At 39.5% G+C, this 23,200-nt stretch overlaps 1 protein-coding gene across 3 annotated transcripts in view; it reads left to right on the top strand.

The window, feature by feature from the left end:
- The window catches only part of klhl5 (kelch-like family member 5), an 85,842-nt gene that overhangs the window by 53,092 nt on the left and 9,550 nt on the right, over window positions 1–23,200 (top strand). For all 3 annotated transcript variants that reach the window (XM_066720532.1, XM_066720531.1, XM_066720533.1), the window contains 3 exons: window positions 11,986–12,122; window positions 13,462–13,658; window positions 19,540–19,752. In XM_066720532.1, coding sequence (XP_066576629.1) covers window positions 11,986–12,122; window positions 13,462–13,658; window positions 19,540–19,752 — 547 coding nt within the window. The remainder of the gene's footprint in view (window positions 1–11,985; window positions 12,123–13,461; window positions 13,659–19,539; window positions 19,753–23,200) is intronic.

Here is a 23,200-nt window from a genome sequence, read left to right as displayed (position 1 = left end):
CTGCTTACATTAGCTGTTTTTCTGTGAAACTAAAATCATATAAATGGGCATGTTTTTTTTTTTTTGTAATTCTTGAAGCATTTCTTATTTAGGAAAATGTACAGGAGCATTTATACAGCTGATTAAGCTCCAAAAAAGTTGTTTTTTGTTTTTTTCCCCTCATTATTCAGAATGTAGAGCACTGAACAGACTATTTTTAAAAGTATGTTAAATACTTTTAATGAGGAAGTTTCACCTCAGAGGCACAGATAAATTCTTCTCCTTTTTAGGCAAGAAATTCAACTGGTCTGATGAGTTGTCTTAAAGAGTGTGTACATAAATATTGAGCAGTCCGCCCTACAAATGCAGAAATGGCCTAAATATGTCTGATTTGCTATGGAGAATTAAATGGAGAATGAGTCAGCAATCGAAGAGGAGAAAATGAGTTTGTCAAATGGAATCCCCACCCAATTCTCAGGATCTCTTATTGTGTAAATTGGTTTATTTTAAGAATTTAGAACCTTGTTTTAATAAGAAAATGTACACATGAGCGTAGGCCACTCAGCCCATCTAGAATATTTTTTTGCTAGCAGTTAAGTAGTCTCAATCTTATCCAGCTGTTTCTTAAGGAACTCAGAGTAAATTCCTACTACTTTTTACAGCCCTAAGAATACTTGATCTTAATTTCCGCTTGTGGTCTTGTGACTGTGTTGAATGTTGTGTTGTTATTGCTTGAGTGTGAATCAACTCCTCCAGTCTCATCTGTCCCACACTAAAATAAACTTTAACCTGTCTATGTTTGACATGCTCTTGAGACCCTTAGCTGTTCTTGTCGCCCTTATCTGAACTCCTTCCAGGAAAAGTAATATCTTTAGAATGTGGCGACTAAAACCAAACAAGATATTCTAAATGAGATTGAATGCTGTCTCCCATGACAACGCAGGGCTTTCATTACAGTGACGAATAAATCAAGTAGATGTTCTGGGAGCTGACATTGAAGGTTGTTGCATGTCTTAGCCTAATAATGAAGGGATCCAGCAGTGCCTGTCAAAGTCATCTTTTGTGTCCTTCTGGACCATATGCAATATAACAAGATTGTTTTTTATACACATCTTATGCAGAGCTAGCTGTCTAGGTTTTTTGTTTGGTTTTTTTATGCTCTCTAAGTTTCCCTGGTCCCTTTTGTGAACTTGACTACTACTGAGCCGTTTCATTTCCTGTGTTTTTAATAATCAATTCACAGTCAATTGATTTTGCAGCCACGATGATCACTCCGGTGCACTCCAGAGGTCAGTTTACTGTAAGTTCTGGAGTGTAACTCAGACAGCAAAACTACATTTGCCATTGCCTGGAAACCTCACTGTTTCGATCTTATTATGCATTCAACCTAATGGCTGTGGAAAATAAAATAATGCATACACTTAATAATGTGGTTACCGAACTGGAGACTCACACATTTTGAGAGAATTTTCATTATGGTAGTGGTATTGATTGTAAAGACATATTTGTATTTATTTAATTGATTGCCATGAGTAATTAAACAAGAGAATGATATAGTCAAGTATTTATAAAAGCTTAAATGTGCGTCTTGAGAAATAGCGTATATTTTCAGCTGTTTCTAGAAAGCAGAGACACCTGTTTCCTCTTGTCTAAGCAGTTGCCAAATCTCATTTTTGCTCTAGCTTGTTGCAAGGACTATTTAATCTTTCTTGTACTATATTTTTGCTAAACCTATGGAATTAATGCTGTATACTCCTTTATTTGTCATACAACCCCACACTGCACAACTCTTAAGTTTCCCATTAAAGTTTGTAATGGTCTGTGAATACAAGTCTCTCTGGGCAATGTACTCCCCAGTGTTGGCACTAAATTGCCCACGTTATTGCTCACTTTATTGGGAATCTAAAATGTAATACAGATTAGAGGTTTTTAACACTATATACAGTATAACAATATACATTTAGCAGAAATAACATCCAATAAGTCTGACCCACATTTTCTTGTACCCAAGTTATTCTCTGACATTTTATCGCATCTATATGCAATTAGGCTTTGCTCAAAGAATACCTTTTACTCACACTCAAATCGGAGAACAGTTTTTACCGCCCCCCCTTCATTATCTCCCTTACTTAATAAGGTTTTTAATGACTCTGTTGGCAGGTGTTGGAAAATATGAATCTAATCTTCTCACATAAAGTAGCCTTAATAGCAATGATCACTCTAGCAATTTGGTGTAAAAAAAAATAAAAAATAAAAAAACGATGTATTTGAACCAAGATTATTTTCCAGTTGCATTAAAGTGATCTATTAATATTATTTGAACAAAGAGTCTGTCATTTAAAGTACAATATTACACTAAAGAGTGTTTAATGAGGCCAACCTAATTCAATCCCACACCATATGTATAGATTGACTTGTGAAATTGTAAGTTTTAATATCGTGTTTAATATGCAATTTTAAAGCAAATAAATATAACTTCTTACATAATTAATACTAGTCTGTATTTGATGAGCCTTTTCCTAATCTTTGGTGTAATGGGATTAAAGAAATCTATACATTTCAGCAGAAGAAAGTACCAAAGAGCTTGTGTGACAAATGTAGTTGGAAGTCTTTGAACATGTATTATGTTTTTTAATTAGATTGGCCGAGTTCTTCATTTTTCCACTGACTCCACACTTCAAAAGGAATACTCTACATTATTTTTTGCCTCCTTCAGAGAAAACGGTTACAATCCCCCTATGCAATTAACTGTTATTGTAGTGTTTTGTATCTGAACACATCAAGAGATCAGACTGCTTTTGATGCAGCTCTCAAGACCATGGTGCTGGCAATTGTCGAGTTTACAATCCGCTGTCTGACACCTGCAGTTGTGGTTCCTCTAATGGTAATTGCTGTAATTCATTATTGCAGCACCCAGCTGATAAAGTTAGTGTAGAAGTGCTTTCGCTGCCGTTCAGTTCAATTAGAAACGTGGAGAGTATTCTCAAGCAAAACGATACAGTCTGTCTTGCCCAAATCCCAAGCCAGTCACAAGTTTCTTCTAGTTTTGAGATTTACACAGTCGATGACGGATCTCGGGGAAAGCTCAAATATTTGGTTAGTGAGTAAGTGAACTTATTAAACCATTCCCTGAAGGAACGTCCTATGAATTTTCTTTTGTGCACACTGTGTTGCACTCTTTAGCCTGTATCGCAACATCTGTGTTATAGTGCCTGAATAGATGGGACGAGTGTGTACATTTGATTCATCTTTGTTTTGCCCAGTGCCTCAACAGAGCATGCATTTAAAGAGAAACTCTCAGGGCATTGATTCTCTAAGGAACCACTTGTAATACAGGTCTGAAAGTAGAGAGCAACTCTTCATATCTTGATCCCTGCCGATATACATAGGAACATAAGAACGTTTACAAACGAGAGTAGGCCATTTGACCCATCGTGCTCGTTTGGTGTCCATTAATAACTAAGTGATCCAAGGATCCTATCCAGTCTATTTTTAAATGTTCCCAAATTTTTGCTTCAACCACATTGCTGGGGAGTTTCTTCAGATTGTGACAACTCACTGTGTGAAGAAGTGTCTCCTGTTTTCCGTCTTGAATGCCTTGAAGCCCAATTGTGTCCCCGGGTCCAGGAATATGATTTTCATTAAGATGCTCCTCTGTTATCTGTCTAATCATTTTTTCCAAACTTTTTACAAGTAATGCAATTTAATTATGCATAATACCACAGTCATTACAATCAGTTCCCTCACCTTGCATTTACTTTTTTGTCACACACCTGTAATTGTACAGATGGAGTTTGATAATTGTTTAAGCTTCGGTTGTCATTTTGAAAGCTGTTAACCAGACTTTAGTGTTTCCTTTCATATGGCAGGTTGATTTACAACATTATGTGCTGATAACGAGTGTTTGTGAGCCACTGTAGGGCTGCTGTGAATGTCAGAGAGTCTGCCTGCAAATGCCTGAAGTGGGCATTGCTCTGCAAGGTGTGGGGTTCCTGTCATTCTTCCACCTGGTCAGTTAGTGGTTGGATTTGCCTTGTAATGTTCACATCTACCCATCCTAGTGGGGTCTGTAGAGGTGCTGGTGATAAAGATCTTGTCTGGGAGGTTGGTGTTGTCATGAAATGCTCCCCTGTAATTTCATGTCAAATACAAGAGTTGAATCTGCAGTGCTAGGAAGAATGTGGAAAAATTGTCGGTGCTGATTTTGTATTAACAAGAGTACAAGGTTATCAAGATATCTGTTTATTGGATGATACCCTGGTTGCTGTGTTGAGAGATATGGATCCAGCATATTAATAGGCAATAATAGTATAATTACCTCAGAGAGTTTTTGATATTTAATGAACATCCTTTTGGTTAATTTTAGAGGACTATAAATAATTCAGCTACAAACTTGATATGATCACTGTGTACAGTCTTGGACCAATATCTGAAGCTGTCTATTCTGAATTACTTTCTAAGCAGTTGGATCCCTTTGCACAACCACAGCCAGCATCCCACTAACCACTTTCCAACTGGGAGAACCCTAAATTATAAATAGTCTTTTGAAAGGTTTTCCTCCATTTTTTTTTTCTTGAATTCCCAAGGGATATATACATGAACCCAGTGATGTGCTCAATGTAAACATGAACATTTAAAAAATAACATAATACAGAAATAATACACAATACAGAAACTGCAGTTGGTTTCAGTTGAGGTTTCTAAAGATCATACATCTAACCTGATTAATATCAAACAATTGTGTCCTTCGCTGCAGCAGTGTCTGTTGGGTTTTGTTATGTGCACTGCTGGACAGGCTTAAGGGGGGTGGGGGGTCTTGTCAGTGAAAAGCAAGCTTGGAGCTTCCCACAGATGAGATATTACTACCACTCTGGGAGCAGCAGGAAAAGAAGGTGATGTGTTTGTCATCAAGGTCTAGATCAGGTGTACGAGGAGTTAGAGGACACACTAGCCTTGATTTGTTAAAAGGTTGTGGAACATTCTGTGATATTGACAACAGTCACAATACTTGACATTTTCTGACTGCTGTCCAGTACATGCCTGAAATACCATTTTGTATCAGATCCCACAGCACGTTTTGATATTTGAATTCAAACACAAAAAGGGCATAAATCTGCAGTGGAGGGATAAGAAACATTGAATGAAGGTCGGGAAAAGCAAATCCCACAGAGAGCCGCTATCATGTCCTGTCGCCTGTTCTTCCAGAATGTGCATCTTTCGCCCCACTACAGTCCCCTTGACACAAGACTGTCTTGGCATGGTAGGAACTGCAGGAGTGGGAATAGCAAACTGTGGGATATTAATGAAAAGCCAGAGCACCACTCAATTTTCTATGAAGATGAGGAAAGGGATATTAATGCAGATGAGGAATGTAATGTTAGACCAGTGATGTCAGACCCCAGTCCTGGGGGGCCACAATGTCTGCTGGTTTTTGTTCCAACAGGCGCTCCCAATTATTCAATTAATGTCATTATTTTTCTCAAGCTTGGCTTATATAAGACTTTCACATATTAGTTTTACAGCTGATAACTTAAAATATGTTGATTACTCAAAATATTATACGCACGGAACATGTCTGAGTGTTTAGAGAAGTGTTAAATTCATGCATTTAATCATTGAATTAGACCCATTAAGGAACTGAGAGCTGGGCTGGAACAAAAACCAAAAGATTGGTGTCTGACACCCCCATCATAGACTAATGAACCATGCTTTAAATAGTTTCTTGTTACATGGGACTAAATTCATGAATTAATGTAAACTGAAAACCACATATCTCAACACAATAGGGAGTTAGGAGACTGAGTCACTTGTATCTGAGATGCGCATCAAACACAGCAGCTGTGCCTTTAAACCTGTCCAGCTGCTGTACCTCATTAGGAAGGAGGGGGTCATCTCAGCCACGCTTTAGCACACACCCCTATTTAATTGTCAGAAACAATTAGTATAAGAACTTATATAATAATAAAAAATAAAAAAAAACATCTGCAACCAATGTATGTGGTTGGTTTAACGGTGCAGAAGCTTTTTAGACAGCACAAAAAAATAGTGTAAGAAATTATAATTCAGAGCAAAATCCTTGAAAAATCTAATTGCTGTTTATTATTCTAGTGACCAAGCAGTTTGTTTGCAGTAATCAAGTGCTGATAGAAAATGATGAATATTCAGTATGCTAACTATCAGATATGTGCAAACTGAAGCTGAGCAACACATTTAAAAAGTAAAATCTATATTTGTACATTTAAGAGAGTTCATATTTAAAATGAATAATAATCAAATGGTGAACAAATGTATTTTGATACCAGAACATTTTATTTTATTAACTTCACTGCAATGTCATATTTTCCCCCAATATGGAAGCATGTCTCGGTAAAGATCTTATGTCATAGTTTACACCCAGAAGCCCAGGGAAAAGCATTTATAATCCAGTGGGCATCAAGCCCTGCTGTTTTTCCAATCGAACAATGGTTGTTTTTGTATGTTCCCTAACAACAGGAAAGATTGCTACTAATTTGTTTCCCTGCCTCCTACCCTATTTGTTTCCTTGCTGTCCTATGGTTTCTAAGTGCAGTAGTGCTTTGTTGTTAACTAGTTTATGAGAGCCTGCCCTGCAACACCTCACACTGCGCTGAAAATACGCTCTGTCAGTCAGCTGCAGACGTGTTCCTCCCCTGAGGAATTAAGAGAAATCCTTTCCTTTCATTACATCCCATTGCTGCATGCGGCTTCAACTTTAATTTGTAATATAACAAGCAAATGTTTGTTGTCAATATAACCCCCTTCCCCCCCACAAACACATACATGCGTGCGCACACACACACACACACAAACCCCACCTAGCCTAGACTAGACTGAGGCGAAGTGTGGAATGTGACTGGAGAAGAGAAATGGAAATTGAGTCGTTGTGCAAATGAGGTAAAGGAACCGTAGAACGGGAGCAAAATGAAATTAGAAGTCAGTCAGCTTCATTCGACCCATACTGCATGTAGAGTGCATCGGGGTGTTTCCGCCTCCTCTGGAATCAACCGGTTTGATCGTATTGCCTTAATCAAGTCGGACTGTGGTGAAAGATGGGCCTTCCCCCGCCAGCTGCCTGTGGTCAGGTGTTGTTTGTAATTACCATTAAGAACTGTGCCAGTGCCCCCCCAGACACCGAAGCCCTGCTGCTTGAGTTGGCAGCTTGCATTGCTGATCTAATAGCATGGGTTCATAATGCACGTTTCAGAGGCTACAGATACGTTGTCTTCTTCTCTCCTGGGCCAGTGCGGGAGTTGCAGAGGTGATTCAGGTTAAATCATTCATTTGAAACAAGAAAACACATTAAGCTTGATGAAAATGGTACATTTATAAGTACTGTTCATTTGTAAAGGTGAAGCTCTTAGAAGCGTCTTAAAGTTATCGTAACACAAGCTCTATATGCTAGAGCAGCGATTGTCAAAGTTGAGGTCGCCTGATATGCAAATGGAGTGGTGAGAAAATGCCTGAAATTGACATTAAAATATTTGCAAAAACAATTATTACTTGGCTGGCAGCACAACCCCCACCATAGACCACAATATATATTTGTTTGGGTCACAACGTTGAAAATGGGGTTGTCAGTTGTAACAGTTTGAGAACTCCTGAACTTGAGGATACCTAATAATAGTCTCCTTCCTGTATGTACTCCCATGCCTTGTTTAGACTTGTGGTTCTGTATAATTAGGGTAAATATAAACACACAAGTTTGATACAGGGCAGGAATAGCAAAGCCACTGCTTGTGTGACGATTAGACGACTACTTGCTCTTCTCGATCCATTTCCTGTTGCCTTTTTTTTATTTTATATTATTTATTTTTTGGCTTAGATGAGCACATGATTATTTTCTGGTGAATGCATCCTGATAATAATGATCCATTCTGAATGCTAGAAGGCAGGCCATTGATGCACAAAATAAATTGTCATGCTTGGTTGTGGAGGCTAATACTGTCGAAATGCTGTGATGCCCATTGTGAGAGAAAAATGTTGCTGCTGTGCTCTACAGTGTTGATAGATGGCATACAACCCAGAGAAGCGCATTCCTTCAGAGTTACACCCAGGTACTGCGTTTCACTGTTCATCATACATCACCTTCCACAGCACAGCGAGCACTCGCAGTTAAAACCTGTGGGACTGTGCAGATACAATGTCTTTAGTCTGTGGCTTTGCCTACAGATGGTGTGACTGTGTCCATGAAATCTGTAATGAACAGTTGTTTGTTACCTCTGTCCAAAGAGAAGTGGTTTCATTCGCTCAAGTCCTCCATCTGGAAGTGGAGATTCATTCCAAGATGCTAATGAATCCATCTGGCAAAGCCGGTGCCTGATTGCTGCAATATGGAAAACAAAAGTCCCCTCCTCGGCCTCCGCTCACCATCTCCGCGGCTGTGCATTTTATTTGGTTTGTTTTCTCCTCTGAAGAGCAAGCTTCACAATGTCTCCATACGCTTTACATACAGCTCTGGAAAAAAATAAGAGACCACTTAACATTGAATTCTGAACTTGGAGTGGTCTCTTAATTTTTTCCAGAACTGAATTTCCCAAGGGAGCATATGTTTGGTCCAATCAGGGAAGACATATTTATAGACTTTTCATATATATGTGTGTGTGTGTGTGTGTGTGTGTGTGTGTGTATTGGGCCACAGTGATCTACAGACCAGACTCTGGTGTTTGCTGTGGGTGGACAGGAATTATCTTGATTCCAATTTCCTGCAGCTGATGAGTGTAGACAGTGATTGTGATGTTACTGAGGGATCTTGTGATTGTGTCAGGTTTATTGCTTCACATTACAGTAAATACACCAACACCTTGTAGCCGTGGAGTTCAACACCCAAACCCAAACAATCATCCTTGTTATTATGTTGTTAAGTTTGTTTAATTGAACGGTTTTATACTGTAATGAAAAAGAACACTAATTTTTGCTTGCATTTGAATCATGTGAGTGAAATCTATGTTCTGGGTATCTAATGTACGTAGTGAAGGCACCTCACCTATTTTATACATTTTTAATGAGAGCATTGCAGAGTCATTTATACTGAATAAAAATATTAACACAACATGTAAAGTTTTGGTTCCATGTTTCATGAGCTTAAATTAAAGATCCCAGGAATTTTCCATATGCACAAAAAGCTAATTTCACTCAAATGTTGTGCACAAATTTGTGAGCATTACTCCTTTGCCAAGATAGTCCATCCACCTGACAGGTGTGGTGTATCAAGAAGCTGATTAAACAAGCATGATCATTACATAGGTGCACCTTGTGCTGGGGACAATAAAAGGCCACTCTAAAGATTGCAGTTTTGTCACACAACACAATGCCACAGATGTCTCAAGTTCTGAGGGAGTAATTGGCATGCTGACTGGAGGAATGTCCACCAGAGCTGTTGCCAGATAATTGAATGTTAATTGCTCTACCATAAACCACCTCCAACATCATTTTAGATAATTTGGCAGTATGTCTAACCGGCCTCACAACCGCAGACCACGTGTAACCACGACAGCCCAAGACCTCCACATCTGACTTCTTCACCTGCGGGGATCAGCTGAGACCAGCCACCCAGGCAGCTGATGAAACTCAGGGTTTGTACATCTGAAGAATTTCTGCACAAACTGCCAGAAACCGTCTCAGGGAAGCTCATCTGCGGCTCATGGTCCTCACCAGGGTCTAGACCTGACTAGCTCTGGTGGACATTCCTGTTGTCAGCAGGCCAATCGCATGCTCCCTCAAAACTTGAAACTTGAAATCCATAGATTATGGACAAATTAATGTATTTAAATTGCCTGATTTCCTTATGTGAACTGTAACTCAGTAAAATCTTTGTTGCATGTTGCATTTATATTTTTGTTCACTATATATGTGTACCCCTTTTTTACCAATCAGTTCAAATTAAGACAAAGTACTTCAATTCAATTATTCAATATTATGCTATACGTAGTTTATTTATTTATTTATTTTACAAAGCAGTACATTTGGAACTCAGTCCTTCATCAAGTGACACTTAGTGCTGCATTTGTGTATTAAGCCTACATACATTTTTTTTTTTTTTTCAAAAGATATTTGGTGGAGTGCTGAGAAGCAAAGACTTTGGGGCTACATTATCTACTGCAGGGACTCCAGTCACCTCTAATCCAATCAGTGCTGCATCCATCTGTTTGCCAGATGGGAAATGGGGAATGAAGCTCCCAGTGAAAAGCGATGTGGTTTCTGTCACTTGGTCAGTGGGCTTCATCTGTTAGAGTTAACACAAAAAATGCAGCTTTAGTTAACCCATATGCTGCTGTATCCAGAATGTAGTGTCATGTTAAGACCAACGCACAGCAGAAACGAAATACAAATTCAATAATGACATAGATGTGCTGAATTAGGTATTTTCTTTCAGTTTTTTTTTTTTAAATGAGTAACTTAATCTCGAGGCTCGGAAACAATAGGATGGTCCCTTGTTGGTGCTCATATTGTTTTGGGTAATCTGAAACCATTTAAATTGTTAATAACATACATGTGAGGCATTCAGCTTAAGAATGCAGAGCACACACTATTTGTGTAAATATTTAAATACTATCTTTAGAGGTATCCACTGGAGTCTAGGCTAATAGACTCACTGGACTCCAAAGGCAGTCAGTGCATTTTTTTTATATGTATATAATAATTTTACTCTGAACTGAGCCATCTTTCATTCTGCTGGCCTGTGGAATATGTGCAATTTGCATGCACAGAATGGTAAATGTTTGTCGCATACTCTTTGCAGAAAAGTCAATGACAGCGAATGAGTATATGGGAGATACAAAGGAAACAGTGGTGGGGATTCAGTCAAATGACATTGTAGTGCAGATTTTGTTTGTTTGTAATTGGATTGTGACAGGGTGGAAAATATGGCCACCCCACACTCCCTTCACAAAGGCTTAATGAACTTCCAAAAAGCCTGTTTCAAAGTGAAAGGCTGAAAAGGACTGGTTTTAGTGGGACTGAGGGGGACCCTTAGAAACCACTATATTCCTGGGTCCAGTGTACACAGCAGAACTCTTACCACCTCGCGCTAACCATCACTACACTGTGTAAGCTGCAGCCCAAGAGCATTAGCCTACAGGCTGTAAAATCTTTACATCGCAACAGTATTAGCATGTCTGTTCACACACTACACCCACCTATACTATATATAAATAACACTGATAAAAACTGTGGTTAAAGAGTAGAGGCCTTAAAGAGCCCTGGGTTGGGAATGAGGTAAATTTGTAAAACAAGAACCCTCTAGCTGTACTGAATGCGCCGAAAAAGATAACTGAAACAATATTTTAGGATAACAGAAATTTGATGAAGGAACTTTGATACGTGCTAAAATAAATTGCCTACTGGCATGAGGGTTCTCTGCCAGATTCCAACTTCAACTACAGGGTATTACAATCTATATTACACTACATCTTTGTGGAACATAATCGACCATCCTGACGAAAATTCAAATGTTCTGATTTACAGAGAACTAACTTTACTGTACTTTTTGTGACTGCCAAACAGTGTTTTCAATGTTTCTAACAATAGCAGGAGATTGCAAGGGGTTAACAGTGTACATAAATCAACCAAAATAACTTGTAATCTGCTAAATCTACACTTATGCTTCTTCTGCCTTCTGAGCAGCTGAGCCATTGTGGAATTTAAGAAGTAATTATCTTTCCTTGGGTTTAATCATGGTGGGCGGAAAAAAAAGTTTAGTCCTCCATGCACGCAAAGGCCTTGTGGTGGTGTTCCGTAGTATAGGTTAAATTTGGAAACCTGTGTTTACTCGCACATGTGAAAGCTCCCTCGTGCTGGTGTTATTTTTTGGAAACCTTTTCTTCTCCACTGTAGCATCTCCACGGGCTAAAACATGTGAGCAAAAAGTTGCTTGGCAAGCCGATTCGTTATACATGAACAGAGGGAGCTGGAGCTAGGTTGATTTGTTAAACCGGGAAAGATTCCCTCACCGCACTGAAACTTACTCAACTGCCCTTTCGTCCCCTCCAGGTTGGTCCTGTCCTCGGTTTCGGACTACTTTGCTGCCATGTTTACCAATGATGTCCGGGAAGCCAAGCAAGAAGAGATCAAGATGGAGGGGGTGGACTCCAACGCGCTGTGGGCCCTCGTGCAGTACGCATACACAGGTACTGAGCTCTGGGAGTCCTGACGCATCTGCCTCTTCCTTGGTGACTGATGGCTGTGAAATATTGTAATGTTTCATACCTGCCACTTAAACCACTTTTCATTGAATCACCTTGCTTAATATCCATCCAAGCAGCTTTATCTCCTCATACTCTAACTCCCAAAGAGGGTTGACATGCCAACAGCTGCATTTCTGCCTATAAGTGTGTCGTGATTATATGTATTGTAAGACTGTGATGATGAAGTGAGTGATCGTAATAATATATACGTTGTAGTTTTAAGTCCCCCCACCCCACGCCCACTCAGTTTTATAAAATACACAGTTTTGAATTCCAGTCTTCAGAGCTTTATCTCGTAGTGCACTTTTAATTCTCACTTCATGATGGGATTGGAGTGTTTTACCTGAGGCGACTTTGCAAGCAGAAGAGTCCCCACAGACTTGGTATATTGGTCTAGCTCTGGCTGTGGTTGAATATTCGTCCCTGTTTTTTATTTTATTTTTAATATATTTCTTGACATGCAGGGCCAGGCTTGAGGCTTTGTGCCGTGTGCATTGGCAGCTCCTGCCGGAGTTCACGCTTCTTTGAATTTACATTCAGATGTATAAGAAAGCAATTTCTGTGACTGCTGATGATGGCCTTGCCAAATCCAAGCAGGCAATATGAAGTATGAGAGCACATTCCTCTTCTATAATGAAGTACTTAGTGTAAACTATAATACTAATATGCTGAAGAAGCACATATAGTTGTAATTGAATGTATTTATTCTCCTACCTTGAAATGCCTGCAGTTGGTCAACCCTTCAAAAGTGTTGTCATGCAGGCCAGCAGCTCACACCACACTGCCCTGATCATTGCTCTTCCAAAGTACTTGTTTCATCTCACTTTGCATTGCATTTTGCATTGCATTAACCCCTTACTGTGAACAGGGAGGCCCGGCACAGGCCTTTTAACAACCTCACATGAGAGCAAACAAATAAAATGTAGGGAGGGAGTGAACGCCATGCATGTGCTCTGGGATCTCAATGAGAACCTCTTTCCTCTTGCCACTCAAGGAAATTGAGCCAGCTGCAAGAACCGTTTACACACCAGAAGGTTACTGGTCATATCGGCCCATACCTCACTTCACTGGTTGTATGAACAACACAGTTTTTGTTGTTGTTGTTGTTGTTCTGTTTTGTGTTTAGTTTTTTAAATAATTGAATCCAGTCATATACTCCAGACTGGCACCATTGCTTTCTGGACTGTATCTCGGCCTGCACACATTAACTTGAGCTGAGTTGAGGCGATGCAGGTGAGATTGAGAGTGTGCTGTCTGTACTGAAGCCCTGCCCGTGTTGCAGGGCGCCTGGAGCTGCGGGAGGAGACCATCGAGAGCCTGCTGTCTGCCGCCTGCCTGCTGCAGCTGTCCCCCGTGGTGGAGGCCTGCTGCCGCTTCCTCATGAAGCAGCTCCACCCGTCCAACTGCCTGGGCATCCGCTCCTTCGCCGACGCGCAGGGCTGCTCCGACCTGCACAAAGTGGCTCACAACTACACCATGGTACGCCCACACCGTCACACTGCCGCCACCACTAACCGGCTCCGGGCCAGTGTGTTGGTGATTTGAGAGAGAGCCACAGTTAAGCTGCTTCCTGGCTATTGTCACTAATTAATCCTCCCAGACCCAGTACGATTTAGGTTATAATCACTGTGACTGCGAGTAAACAAAACTAATCAGAAAGCCTTCATGATATGTTAGCCTTTATAATGATACTGTAATTAAATGATAATTAAAATTGATGACTTGAACAGTAACAGTCTCCCTGCCCGTGAGGCTGTCATATTATCCCAATTTCACAATATGTGTCATTTTCTTTTTTGTTTCTTTTGTTTTTTTGTTTGTTGGTTGGTACAGAAATTAACAGATCTGTGAAACTATGCAAGACAAACCATTGCTTGATGTGGATCAAAAATATTGTATGTTTGTTGCAAGGTTGTAGCAATCTCTAGTGATTTATAACGCCCTTTGCGATGCCTGTGATCAGAACCAATTCTGTACTTTGGCTCAGCAGGTAAATGACAATATTGGCACGTTCCTTACATCTGTTTTTTTGTATTTTGTTTTGTAATTTTGAATGTAAGTATTATTCACACTCATCCAGTTATTAGAAGCTCAATTATACAAGCACATTCTTGAGGGCTCCCAGCCATTCAGCGTCTGGTGTGTTGTGTCTGTTTTTCTGCACCATTTCCCTCCCAGCCTTTGTGTAAAGAAATCCATCCCATTCCCAGTTGTGAGATAAGTGATAAGTCTGACAGATAGCGCTGTACTGACTTATATTTTCAGACTTTTTTTTATCATTTTTAAGTCGTATTTCTTGCCAATTTAAAATCTTGCAATCTCTCTGCCTGTGCTGTACCATACCTTACAGACCTGGGATCACTGTTCATTGCTTTTTAGAAACTAGATGTAGTGTTCCTGAAGATCAGTGGGTCACTGCCTTGTGACCTCCGCAGCACAGAAGCTCAGCTCTCTGGAGGTGAAAGATGAAAGCATTAACATTTGGCCCAACTGGCTCTCAAAAAGGACCAGGTGCTAAAGGCTGTGTCTATTTAAATCCTTCTTTCTTTTCAACTTGAAACGGGAGCCAAATGGCAACACTGTTTTACTCTAATGCACGGGAGGTGTACAGTTGAATTGTGAATCACAGATGTTCTTCCTAATATGTGTGGGTATGTGGTGATTGAATTCTAGGTTCAGTACAAAATGCAGACCTTGTTATTCATTATTCGTATTAAATTGATGGTCTTTCTCCTCCTATTTTGTTTGATTTTATGTGGTTCCAACAGGGATTTAAATATCAATGTGCTAATAATGGATAATTCACTGAGGCAAACCCACTATTCACAGCTGAGGTTGCTATAGAAACTATCTATCTTTTCCCTTCTATGATTATTAATAAACTATAATCCAAAAGTAATTAACTTGTTTAGAAGCCTGTAACACATAATAGCGGTATTGTTTAAATCGATAAAAGCTCAAATGAATTTGTTTGATAGCTTTATTATAATGGTGAAAACAGGAGAAAAAAACTGTTGCAGTAGTCTGACTGATAAACCTGGAGAATTTAGTTTTTAAGTTTAGTTAACCCCTTTTTTACAAAATCATAATTTGAGCTCAAAAGTCCCTTTATAGAATATGGAAATATTTTGTAATGTGGGCAACATTACAATTTATTTTTTGTTTTGTTAATGTCCAATTTATCTGTAAGTTGTTTATTTTGAAGCAGAACGGATTTTCACCACAATAGATTATTTATTCTGTTATTTTTTTATCTATAATGTGGAGAGAATCGACCAATGTTTATTACAGAAGAGTAACAACTACGAGGACCACTGAGTAAAAACATGGGAGCACAACAGGGAGTTACCAGGGAGTTGAAATCTGGATTCAAAAGGCAGATGTTTCGTATTTGTCAAAGCAGTTCATCTTCAATGGATCTGGCAAGGAATACAGTTGGTCTGTCCAAATGGGTGTAGTGCTGTATTGTATGGTGGTTCTTTTCCATAGCCTCATTCCTCAGAGCCACAGCGTCTTCATCTTATCTTTCCAGCTGCGCCTCAGGCTGCCCATTTCCATCCCAACTTCAGTCTTCATTAGTTTGGCTTGTTGGGCCTGGAGCTGAATTGTTTTCTTAATTAGGTCTTCTTTTCTGGACTGAGGTCTTAGTTTCAGGTTTATTATTGTCAAGACTTGTAGCAAGCAGGACTCCAGCATGTTCAATACGCCGTTCCTTCCCAGCTGTCTCAACACCTCTCAACAGGTTAGCCATTTATGCTATACAGACAAAAGTGGGCTTGACATTCCCATCATAAATCTGGTTAGCTTTCCTGTGATCGTGTTGAGATACATACATAATTAAGACTAGTTCAGAAACTCTGCACTAAGGACTGTGTTAATTAATGTATTGAGAGATTCATAATGTTATGCTACCAACAATAGCTACAATATTACAGATCTTAAAGGCTGGATATTTCCTTCAATAATTGAACAAGAAAATGCAAGTAGCTACATTCAAAAGTAACATTAAAAAATGCTAGTTCTTTGCATGAACACTAGCACTAGCACTGTATTAAATTAGATGGTAATTCAAAAACAAATCTATAGAACTAAACAAAACCACAAACATTTTCCATTTACCTTAATACAGAAAGCTGTCTTTGCAAGCCAATGCTTTCTGTCTAACAGTACGACTGTGTGCAGTATATGAAGGCAAGTCTACAGGACAGAATGTGCTTCTATCCAAGAAATTATGAATCACACGCAGGACTCCAGGCTCACACTCCTGCACTGAAGCATTGCTGTGTAAGGTGTTTGTTTAGTAATTTGTAAGTGTGCATGTGGTTTAAAATCCTCTACTTCAAAACCTCTTTCAGCTCAGTCGGGAACACCTGCTCTTCAAGGCATTTAATAGAAACTGAATGTTAGCTCATTTTATGATCTCAAAGTAAATTTATCCTGTTTGAGCACCTTCAGGGAAATCAAATGCAAAATTAAATAATACATCATGCAGATTGTCCATCTGTGAGTGAATGTGTGCGTGCATGCGTGATTGTGTGTGTATATACATACAATGTATATATCTATATCATCTATCTATGTATGTGTGTGTAGCCAAGACAGCTTTGCATAGACCAACACCTCTATTGGCCATCAAATGGAAATCAGCCTGTTTGATAAGCAAGAGAAAAAGAACTTCATTTTCCCTGAGATTGCCAAAGCAAATAGAGGCTTTTTATCAGATGAGTGTTTTGCCTCAATTATACTTCCATTGCTGACTAATCTCTACAATCACCGCTTGGGTAATAGCCTTTATGTGTCATAGCAGAGTCCATTAGAGTGCTCTTGGAGAGGTTTGCTATGGAATTCATACAGTGCATTTCCAACCATGGTTGTAAACAAAGGAAGACGGATACCACAGGGCCACCATAGGGCTTCATATAAAAGATAAGTAGCTAACAGATGTGGTTGGGCTGAGGAGCGTTTTCTCTCTGTGGCCCCTGTGGGTGTCTGCAGAAGGGGAAACATTATTGGCTTAGACCTGCAGATTGCCTGATTCACGTGATGCCACTAGGATTACAAGGTTATTTCGTTTTTTCATCTGCCAGAACAGGAAATTAAATTTAATGCCCTTTCATTATGACAGTCACACTCGCAGACATTTACTGGATGTGCAGCCAGTAAATTATAAATACCCTGAGAAAGGGCCCTTCGCATGTTAAGAGGTGAAAATGTTTCAGATCATATTAATCACATATTTTAGTTTGTGTGTGGCAAGACACAGTTGCAGTTTTACTGTATGTAAGCTTTGTTTTCTTCTGATGGGTTAATTCTGGGGATTAAAAAAAGCCTTTAATCCTAACTACTTTCTAGATAATGTTGATAAGTCACCCCTTGAGAATTTTTCAAATTCGAATTCAGATAAATTCTCAATTTTGACATGGAGAGGATATCTTGATAAGAGAGTGTGCTTCAGTCCAAATTGTTGTGCAATTTCAAGTACATGATACACAGGATCAGTAAAATGGATGCAATTTAGATATTTAGTTTGATAGTGTATCAAAGATTATTTCCAAAGCACTCCATTAGCGGAATAACCTTGTGCTGCAGTATAATGTGACTCGAGCCACATGCCTGCTGAGGTATGAAGTGACTCTAGACACATGCCTGCTGCAGTAGTAATGTGACTCTAGACAACAGCATCGAACACGGGTGGTGCAGTAGTTCTGCTTCCTGTTTTTCATATTGTTTAGTAATCAAATCCAAAACATCTGTCCCCCACAGGGTTGTACTTCCCTGTTTAACTCTTTAATCTTGAGGGTTCCCTTCATATAAGAGAAAGTGTTTTTTTAAATCAAAAACTTCCACTTCCACTTTCCCCAAACACAATCTTCAGTTTTACATGCATTTGCAGTCTTCTCAATCTTCTTCAGGCCCAGTGGCATCAGAGCTGAATATCTTCCATCATTCACTCCCAAGAACAAAATCTGCCAAATATTACTCACTTCTGTTGTGGTTTTGGGATTTGGGCTCAAGTGCAGTTGATTTAAAAAATCTCTTAATCGATTATGTGCATGAAACAAGCTTCGCTGGAACCCAGGTTTCAAGACACTATAAAGTCTCTCCTGTGTATTTATCCTTTTATTTTATTTCCCCCAACTACAATTGCTACAAAATCTTGTCTTTGAGTATTGTATGAGTTTAAGGGTTCTGCCTATAGTGTTTAGTCTCTCCCACCCACCATACAAGCACTTTCCTTTCTTTACGTGTTCCATATGGCACTTATCTTCTCAGTAAATGCTACATGTACCTGTATTAATGTGTTCGACAAGGCTTTGAAAGGACAGTGTAATGAGCTTGTTCACGGTTTTACTTTTGTCACCCAGAGGCTGAAGATTGGAATCATTATTTATTTTAATTTATTTCTGAATGCCTCCATCAGCTTTAATAGGTATATTGGATCTTTGTTGAAGTGTCTAATTTCGTGAAATGGGCCTTATTTTCCCTTGCCAGGCTTTGGTGTTATGCTTTCTGTCTTTTGGTCTAGCTATATTTCATTCCTTCTCTCTTCCTAGAATTTGACCCACGCTTGCTCTCTAATTGTCAGAATGGGGGGTTGCTCTGACCACAGACTATAAATAAATTACATGGCTTTCAGTTGATCTTTCTGCATTATTAGTTTCATTTTTAATTTCTTGGAAACTGACAATCGTCTCCCTTGAGTTATCTTGTTCTTTGTGTATAACCTGGCCAGCCCATGTGAATCAGGGCCAACCATATCCCTGGTCACAAGCTGACAAAAGGAGAACTACTGTTCTGCCACTTAAAGAGGAAGGGGCGGGGGAGGGACATATAGAAACATTTTGACAGATGTTTGTTATTATATTGTAGCAAACTTAATATTTGCAGGGTGTCTGGAAAACCAGTGCCAAAGGAGGGAGAGCAACAACAAACTCCCTCTTTCCTCCCCAGTGGACTTGCCCCCTAACGTGGGCCAGTAATACCTACTGAAGAGCAAAAAACTCAAACATGTATTGGATCTCATAACATTAATTGAGGGAACCTTGTTTTATACCAATATTCATAAATCACACAGAGGTTTTTACAAGTACTAGATACTAGAGCGGTGGTGAGCAGCTTTGGCTCTTTCAATCCAACATTTACTGTACATAATTGGCCCTGTTGCTGAAAATCACATAAATAATGAAGGATTAGTTGGAATAAAGACCGGCTGGAGAATGTCCACCGTTGTCTGCTGCTGGTCTAGACAGGGTTGTGGGTTTGCAGCTCTGAGCATTAGTGTTGAGATAATGTAGCCACACCGAGGGCGGCCTGGGGGCTCTGGGAGAGTCCTGATGCCTCTGCCATTTTGTGCCAACAGGAGCACTTCATGGAAGTGATCAGAAACCAGGAGTTCCTCTTGCTGCCGGCCAGCGAGATCCTGAAGCTACTAGCTTCTGATGACATGAACGTCCCCGATGAGGAGACGGTCCTCGGCGCCTTGCTGGGCTGGGTGCGCCACGACACTGACAGCCGACAGAGCGACCTCAGCACACTACTGGCCTATATCCGACTGCCTCTGCTGGCCCCACAGGTTTGTGTCTATCCCACGACACACTCGCACCTCTGATGTCACTCTGACTGGGTTTGTTCATTGTGCATGAACCGTTGATCATATTATGTTATTTTAAACATTATTTTGAGTGTAAATCTAGTCTTGTGGGATCACAACCTTGAGCTATGCAGTAATCCATTTGTTCTGTTGTTTTTTCTTTGTACTGTAAGGGTTTTAGAGTACAGTTTAAACTGGTAGATGGCATGAAGCGTTTTGCCGTTCTTTGACTCATCTCGCCATCAAAGAAAATATTGGGAAAAAACATGTGGAATTTGAAATCTCCCCGAGACCTGTTTGTGCCTGACAATATTGTGACAAGGTCCACTTTATACTATTTTTTAATTTGAATTGTATTTGTTGCTATCATTTTCTTTAAAATATAGTATACTTGCTGTCAAACATTTTTTTCTTAAATATATCAGATTTCCTATGTGTGTGTGGGTTGTGGGGGCTTTTGGGAGTGCAGCTGTTTAAAGACTCAGGCAGTTTTGGGTGGTCCGGTATAGCTGCAGGTCACCTTCAATCACCTGCAAATCCTGTGCTTCAGTCTGATGTTTCTTTTCTTCCCAGTGGAAAACCACAGTAGTAGCCTACAGTTCGCAGTTGCGCTTATTTTGGGAATAGCATTCATTCCAGTAAGGGATTCTGGGTGGTCTGGGCTGAGATCGCTTTGATGATCTCTGCTGTATTCAGGTCTATCACAGGAGGTTGATGAAAAGTCAACATGACAGCACCTACACAGGACAAGGAGAAACATACTCGAACCGATGCATTTTTACATGTAAGTCAAGGATACTGCAGATCATTCTTCATATTTCGGACATGATCTATAGATTAACCCAAATCTCACCATAGACATTCATAGCCTGCATCTCTTATTTGCCCTGCTTTTTATTTTTTTCCCCTTTTTAAAGACTTTTGATCACAGCAATGCAATCCCTAAAACCCCGAGAAGTACGCAGTGTTAACTGGGCTTATGTAAATGAAAATGATCCTTCTCTGCCCTTGTGCCAGGGTCCTTTGAGAGCTCCACACTCACGTCTTAGACTTCTCCAAGTGTGGAGTAAACAGAAAAGACTTTTCATTTTATCTTCCAACTTACAGCCGTCAGCGTACAGGTGGAAGGACGTGCACGCATAATGTAATAGAAATTTAAATTACAATCCTTGTTCGGTGCCATATTGTGATTGCCTTTCAGGCAGATTAACTATTTACTGTGAGAAAACTAGCTTTGGCAGATAATTATTGGTTGCAAATCTGAGCATGCTGAGCTATCCCCATTGTTGTCTGCACAAAAGTAATTAATCCTTTATTCCTCTAAAGGTAAAAAAAACAGGGAATTCGGCATTCCTACACCGACATTCACCGTTGAGTGAAACAGCCTCTGGACTGTCTTTTGAGTAGCATTATTTTCAGTTGCAGTGATTCTGTTATTATTGATTTTATCATGTTATCTAATTCTATCACTGTTCAAAGACTTACCTGGAAGCACATCCATGGGAAATGTTTACTACAACATATATTGTTTCACAGCTTATAGAAATGTACCAATATCATTAATTTACAGACACTTATAAACCAGAGTAAGTTGTATTGTAATGGTGCAGATTGAGTGTGTAGAAAAACTTCAGAATCACTTTGTAGATGTAGATTTTTCCATTTACTCTCAGTATTTCAATCCTGATTCAGCTGAAAGAACACAAGCCCCAAAGCGCCATTCGACCTTATACAATTCATAAAACTATATATTTTTTTTTTATGCGAATTACCCTGGTATATTGGATTGCCCACGTACACTGCATTGAGTAACTGACTTCACTAATTTACTGGCATGCAGGAGATGCCATTGATTTCTGGTTGAGGGCTTTATCTCTTTCTCAGCACCTCACAATTATTTCAAGTATCTTATGGACTCCTTCCATATTGAAAGTAACACTTTAAATACAAAAAAAAAGATAAAAATTGTATTGGATCTGTAAATGTTCCAAAATGTAATCGATATCCCTAGCCCAACTTAAAATGGCCAGAGCAGTCATGTGGTGATGCTGATGAACTGAGCATGCCTTTAGTTTTCACTCCTTTATTTAGTGGATTCAAAAATGTTCAATCTCCTTGGCAAGACTAAACCATTTAATGTGCAGGTAGGAATATTAACAAACTACAAAACAAATTCCACAATACATCCATATATAATGTTAACTAACTTCACTCTGAAACTGTGCATAAGTTGGGCAAATATTCACAATGTCTGATTACTTCATAGACTGTATTTCAGAAGTAGGATTCCTTTAGGCTGAACAGGGGAGCTGGGGATTTGTATGTCGGTTACATAGGCTTGAGTGGACAGGGCTTCACAGAAGGTTGTCTGAGGGTTTGGTAGTTACAGTAGTGAGCAGCTGTCCTAAGATGACAGAGAACTACTTTTTCAAACTGTTAAAAGAAATGAGGTTGGTACTCTTTCAAAAGAACAGCACTGTGTACCTTGTGTTATGGCCAAATCCTTTTCAGCTTTATTGTAAAATGGCAATAATACATTTTCCCTTATCTTTATTGATATTCCGATTGTGTGTCCTAGTTCGCCTTCTGGGTGACTCCCGCAGGGCCGGCTGCAGCTGTCCTCCAAGGAGAGGACACAGCTGAAGGCTCGGATCAATGGTCCAGCTGTAGGGAATCCTGCAGTGTCCTTACAGGTGCTTCACATCTGCAGTTCAGTCAATCCAAGGACATTTGAACATCGTACAATGTTTCAGTAATGTTGGAAAATGCTTTGTCTTTTCAAATATGAATTCACTCGTTCTAATGCTTCCAGTATGTGATGTGTAAATGTGACTTTAAAAATAAATAAATAAAATTCATTTCCAAGCACAGCAGAGCACATAAATGAAATATTTTCAGCTTAGTTTAACATCTGGGAAAGAGTTATAAACCATCTTCTGGATTTAAGGGAAATACCAGAAAATAAACTGCCAATGTCAGCTGCAAGTCAGCAACTGGGGGGCGATTAGGACTGAGGCTTTCCGTCTGATTCAGAGCGATAGGGAAAGTGAATGCATGTTTCTGTTTGAGAGGGGACTGGGAAGAGTCGAGTCAGTGGAGCACAACCACGTGGTGCTGCAGAGAAGCTTGTGGCAAGAACACGAGGGTGAATATGTATAGTAATTAGCAGTGAAGAATCTGTTTATGCTGCCAGAAATCCTTTAACTGATTACAGCAATTAGCCTGATTTTATATTAGTACCGTGTCTAATTAAAAACACATACAGTATACACAAAGAGTTACTGGAGTGTCAAGTGGACGTATAAATAAGAGCATAATTAGCAGCCGAGGTAATGATTTTTAGATAGTAAGTTTAATTTACTTAATTAATTTTTGCTAGGGCAAAAAAAAACATTTTCGGGGAATGTAAATTTATAGCCAGCTTCAAACT

The sequence above is a fragment of the Amia ocellicauda genome, chromosome 13 (genome assembly GCF_036373705.1).
Source record: "Amia ocellicauda isolate fAmiCal2 chromosome 13, fAmiCal2.hap1, whole genome shotgun sequence".
NCBI classification, from domain to species: Eukaryota; Metazoa; Chordata; class Actinopteri; order Amiiformes; family Amiidae; genus Amia; species Amia ocellicauda.
The sequence above is the reverse complement of the archived record's forward strand: the minus strand, read 5'-3'. Positions and strand labels throughout refer to the sequence as shown.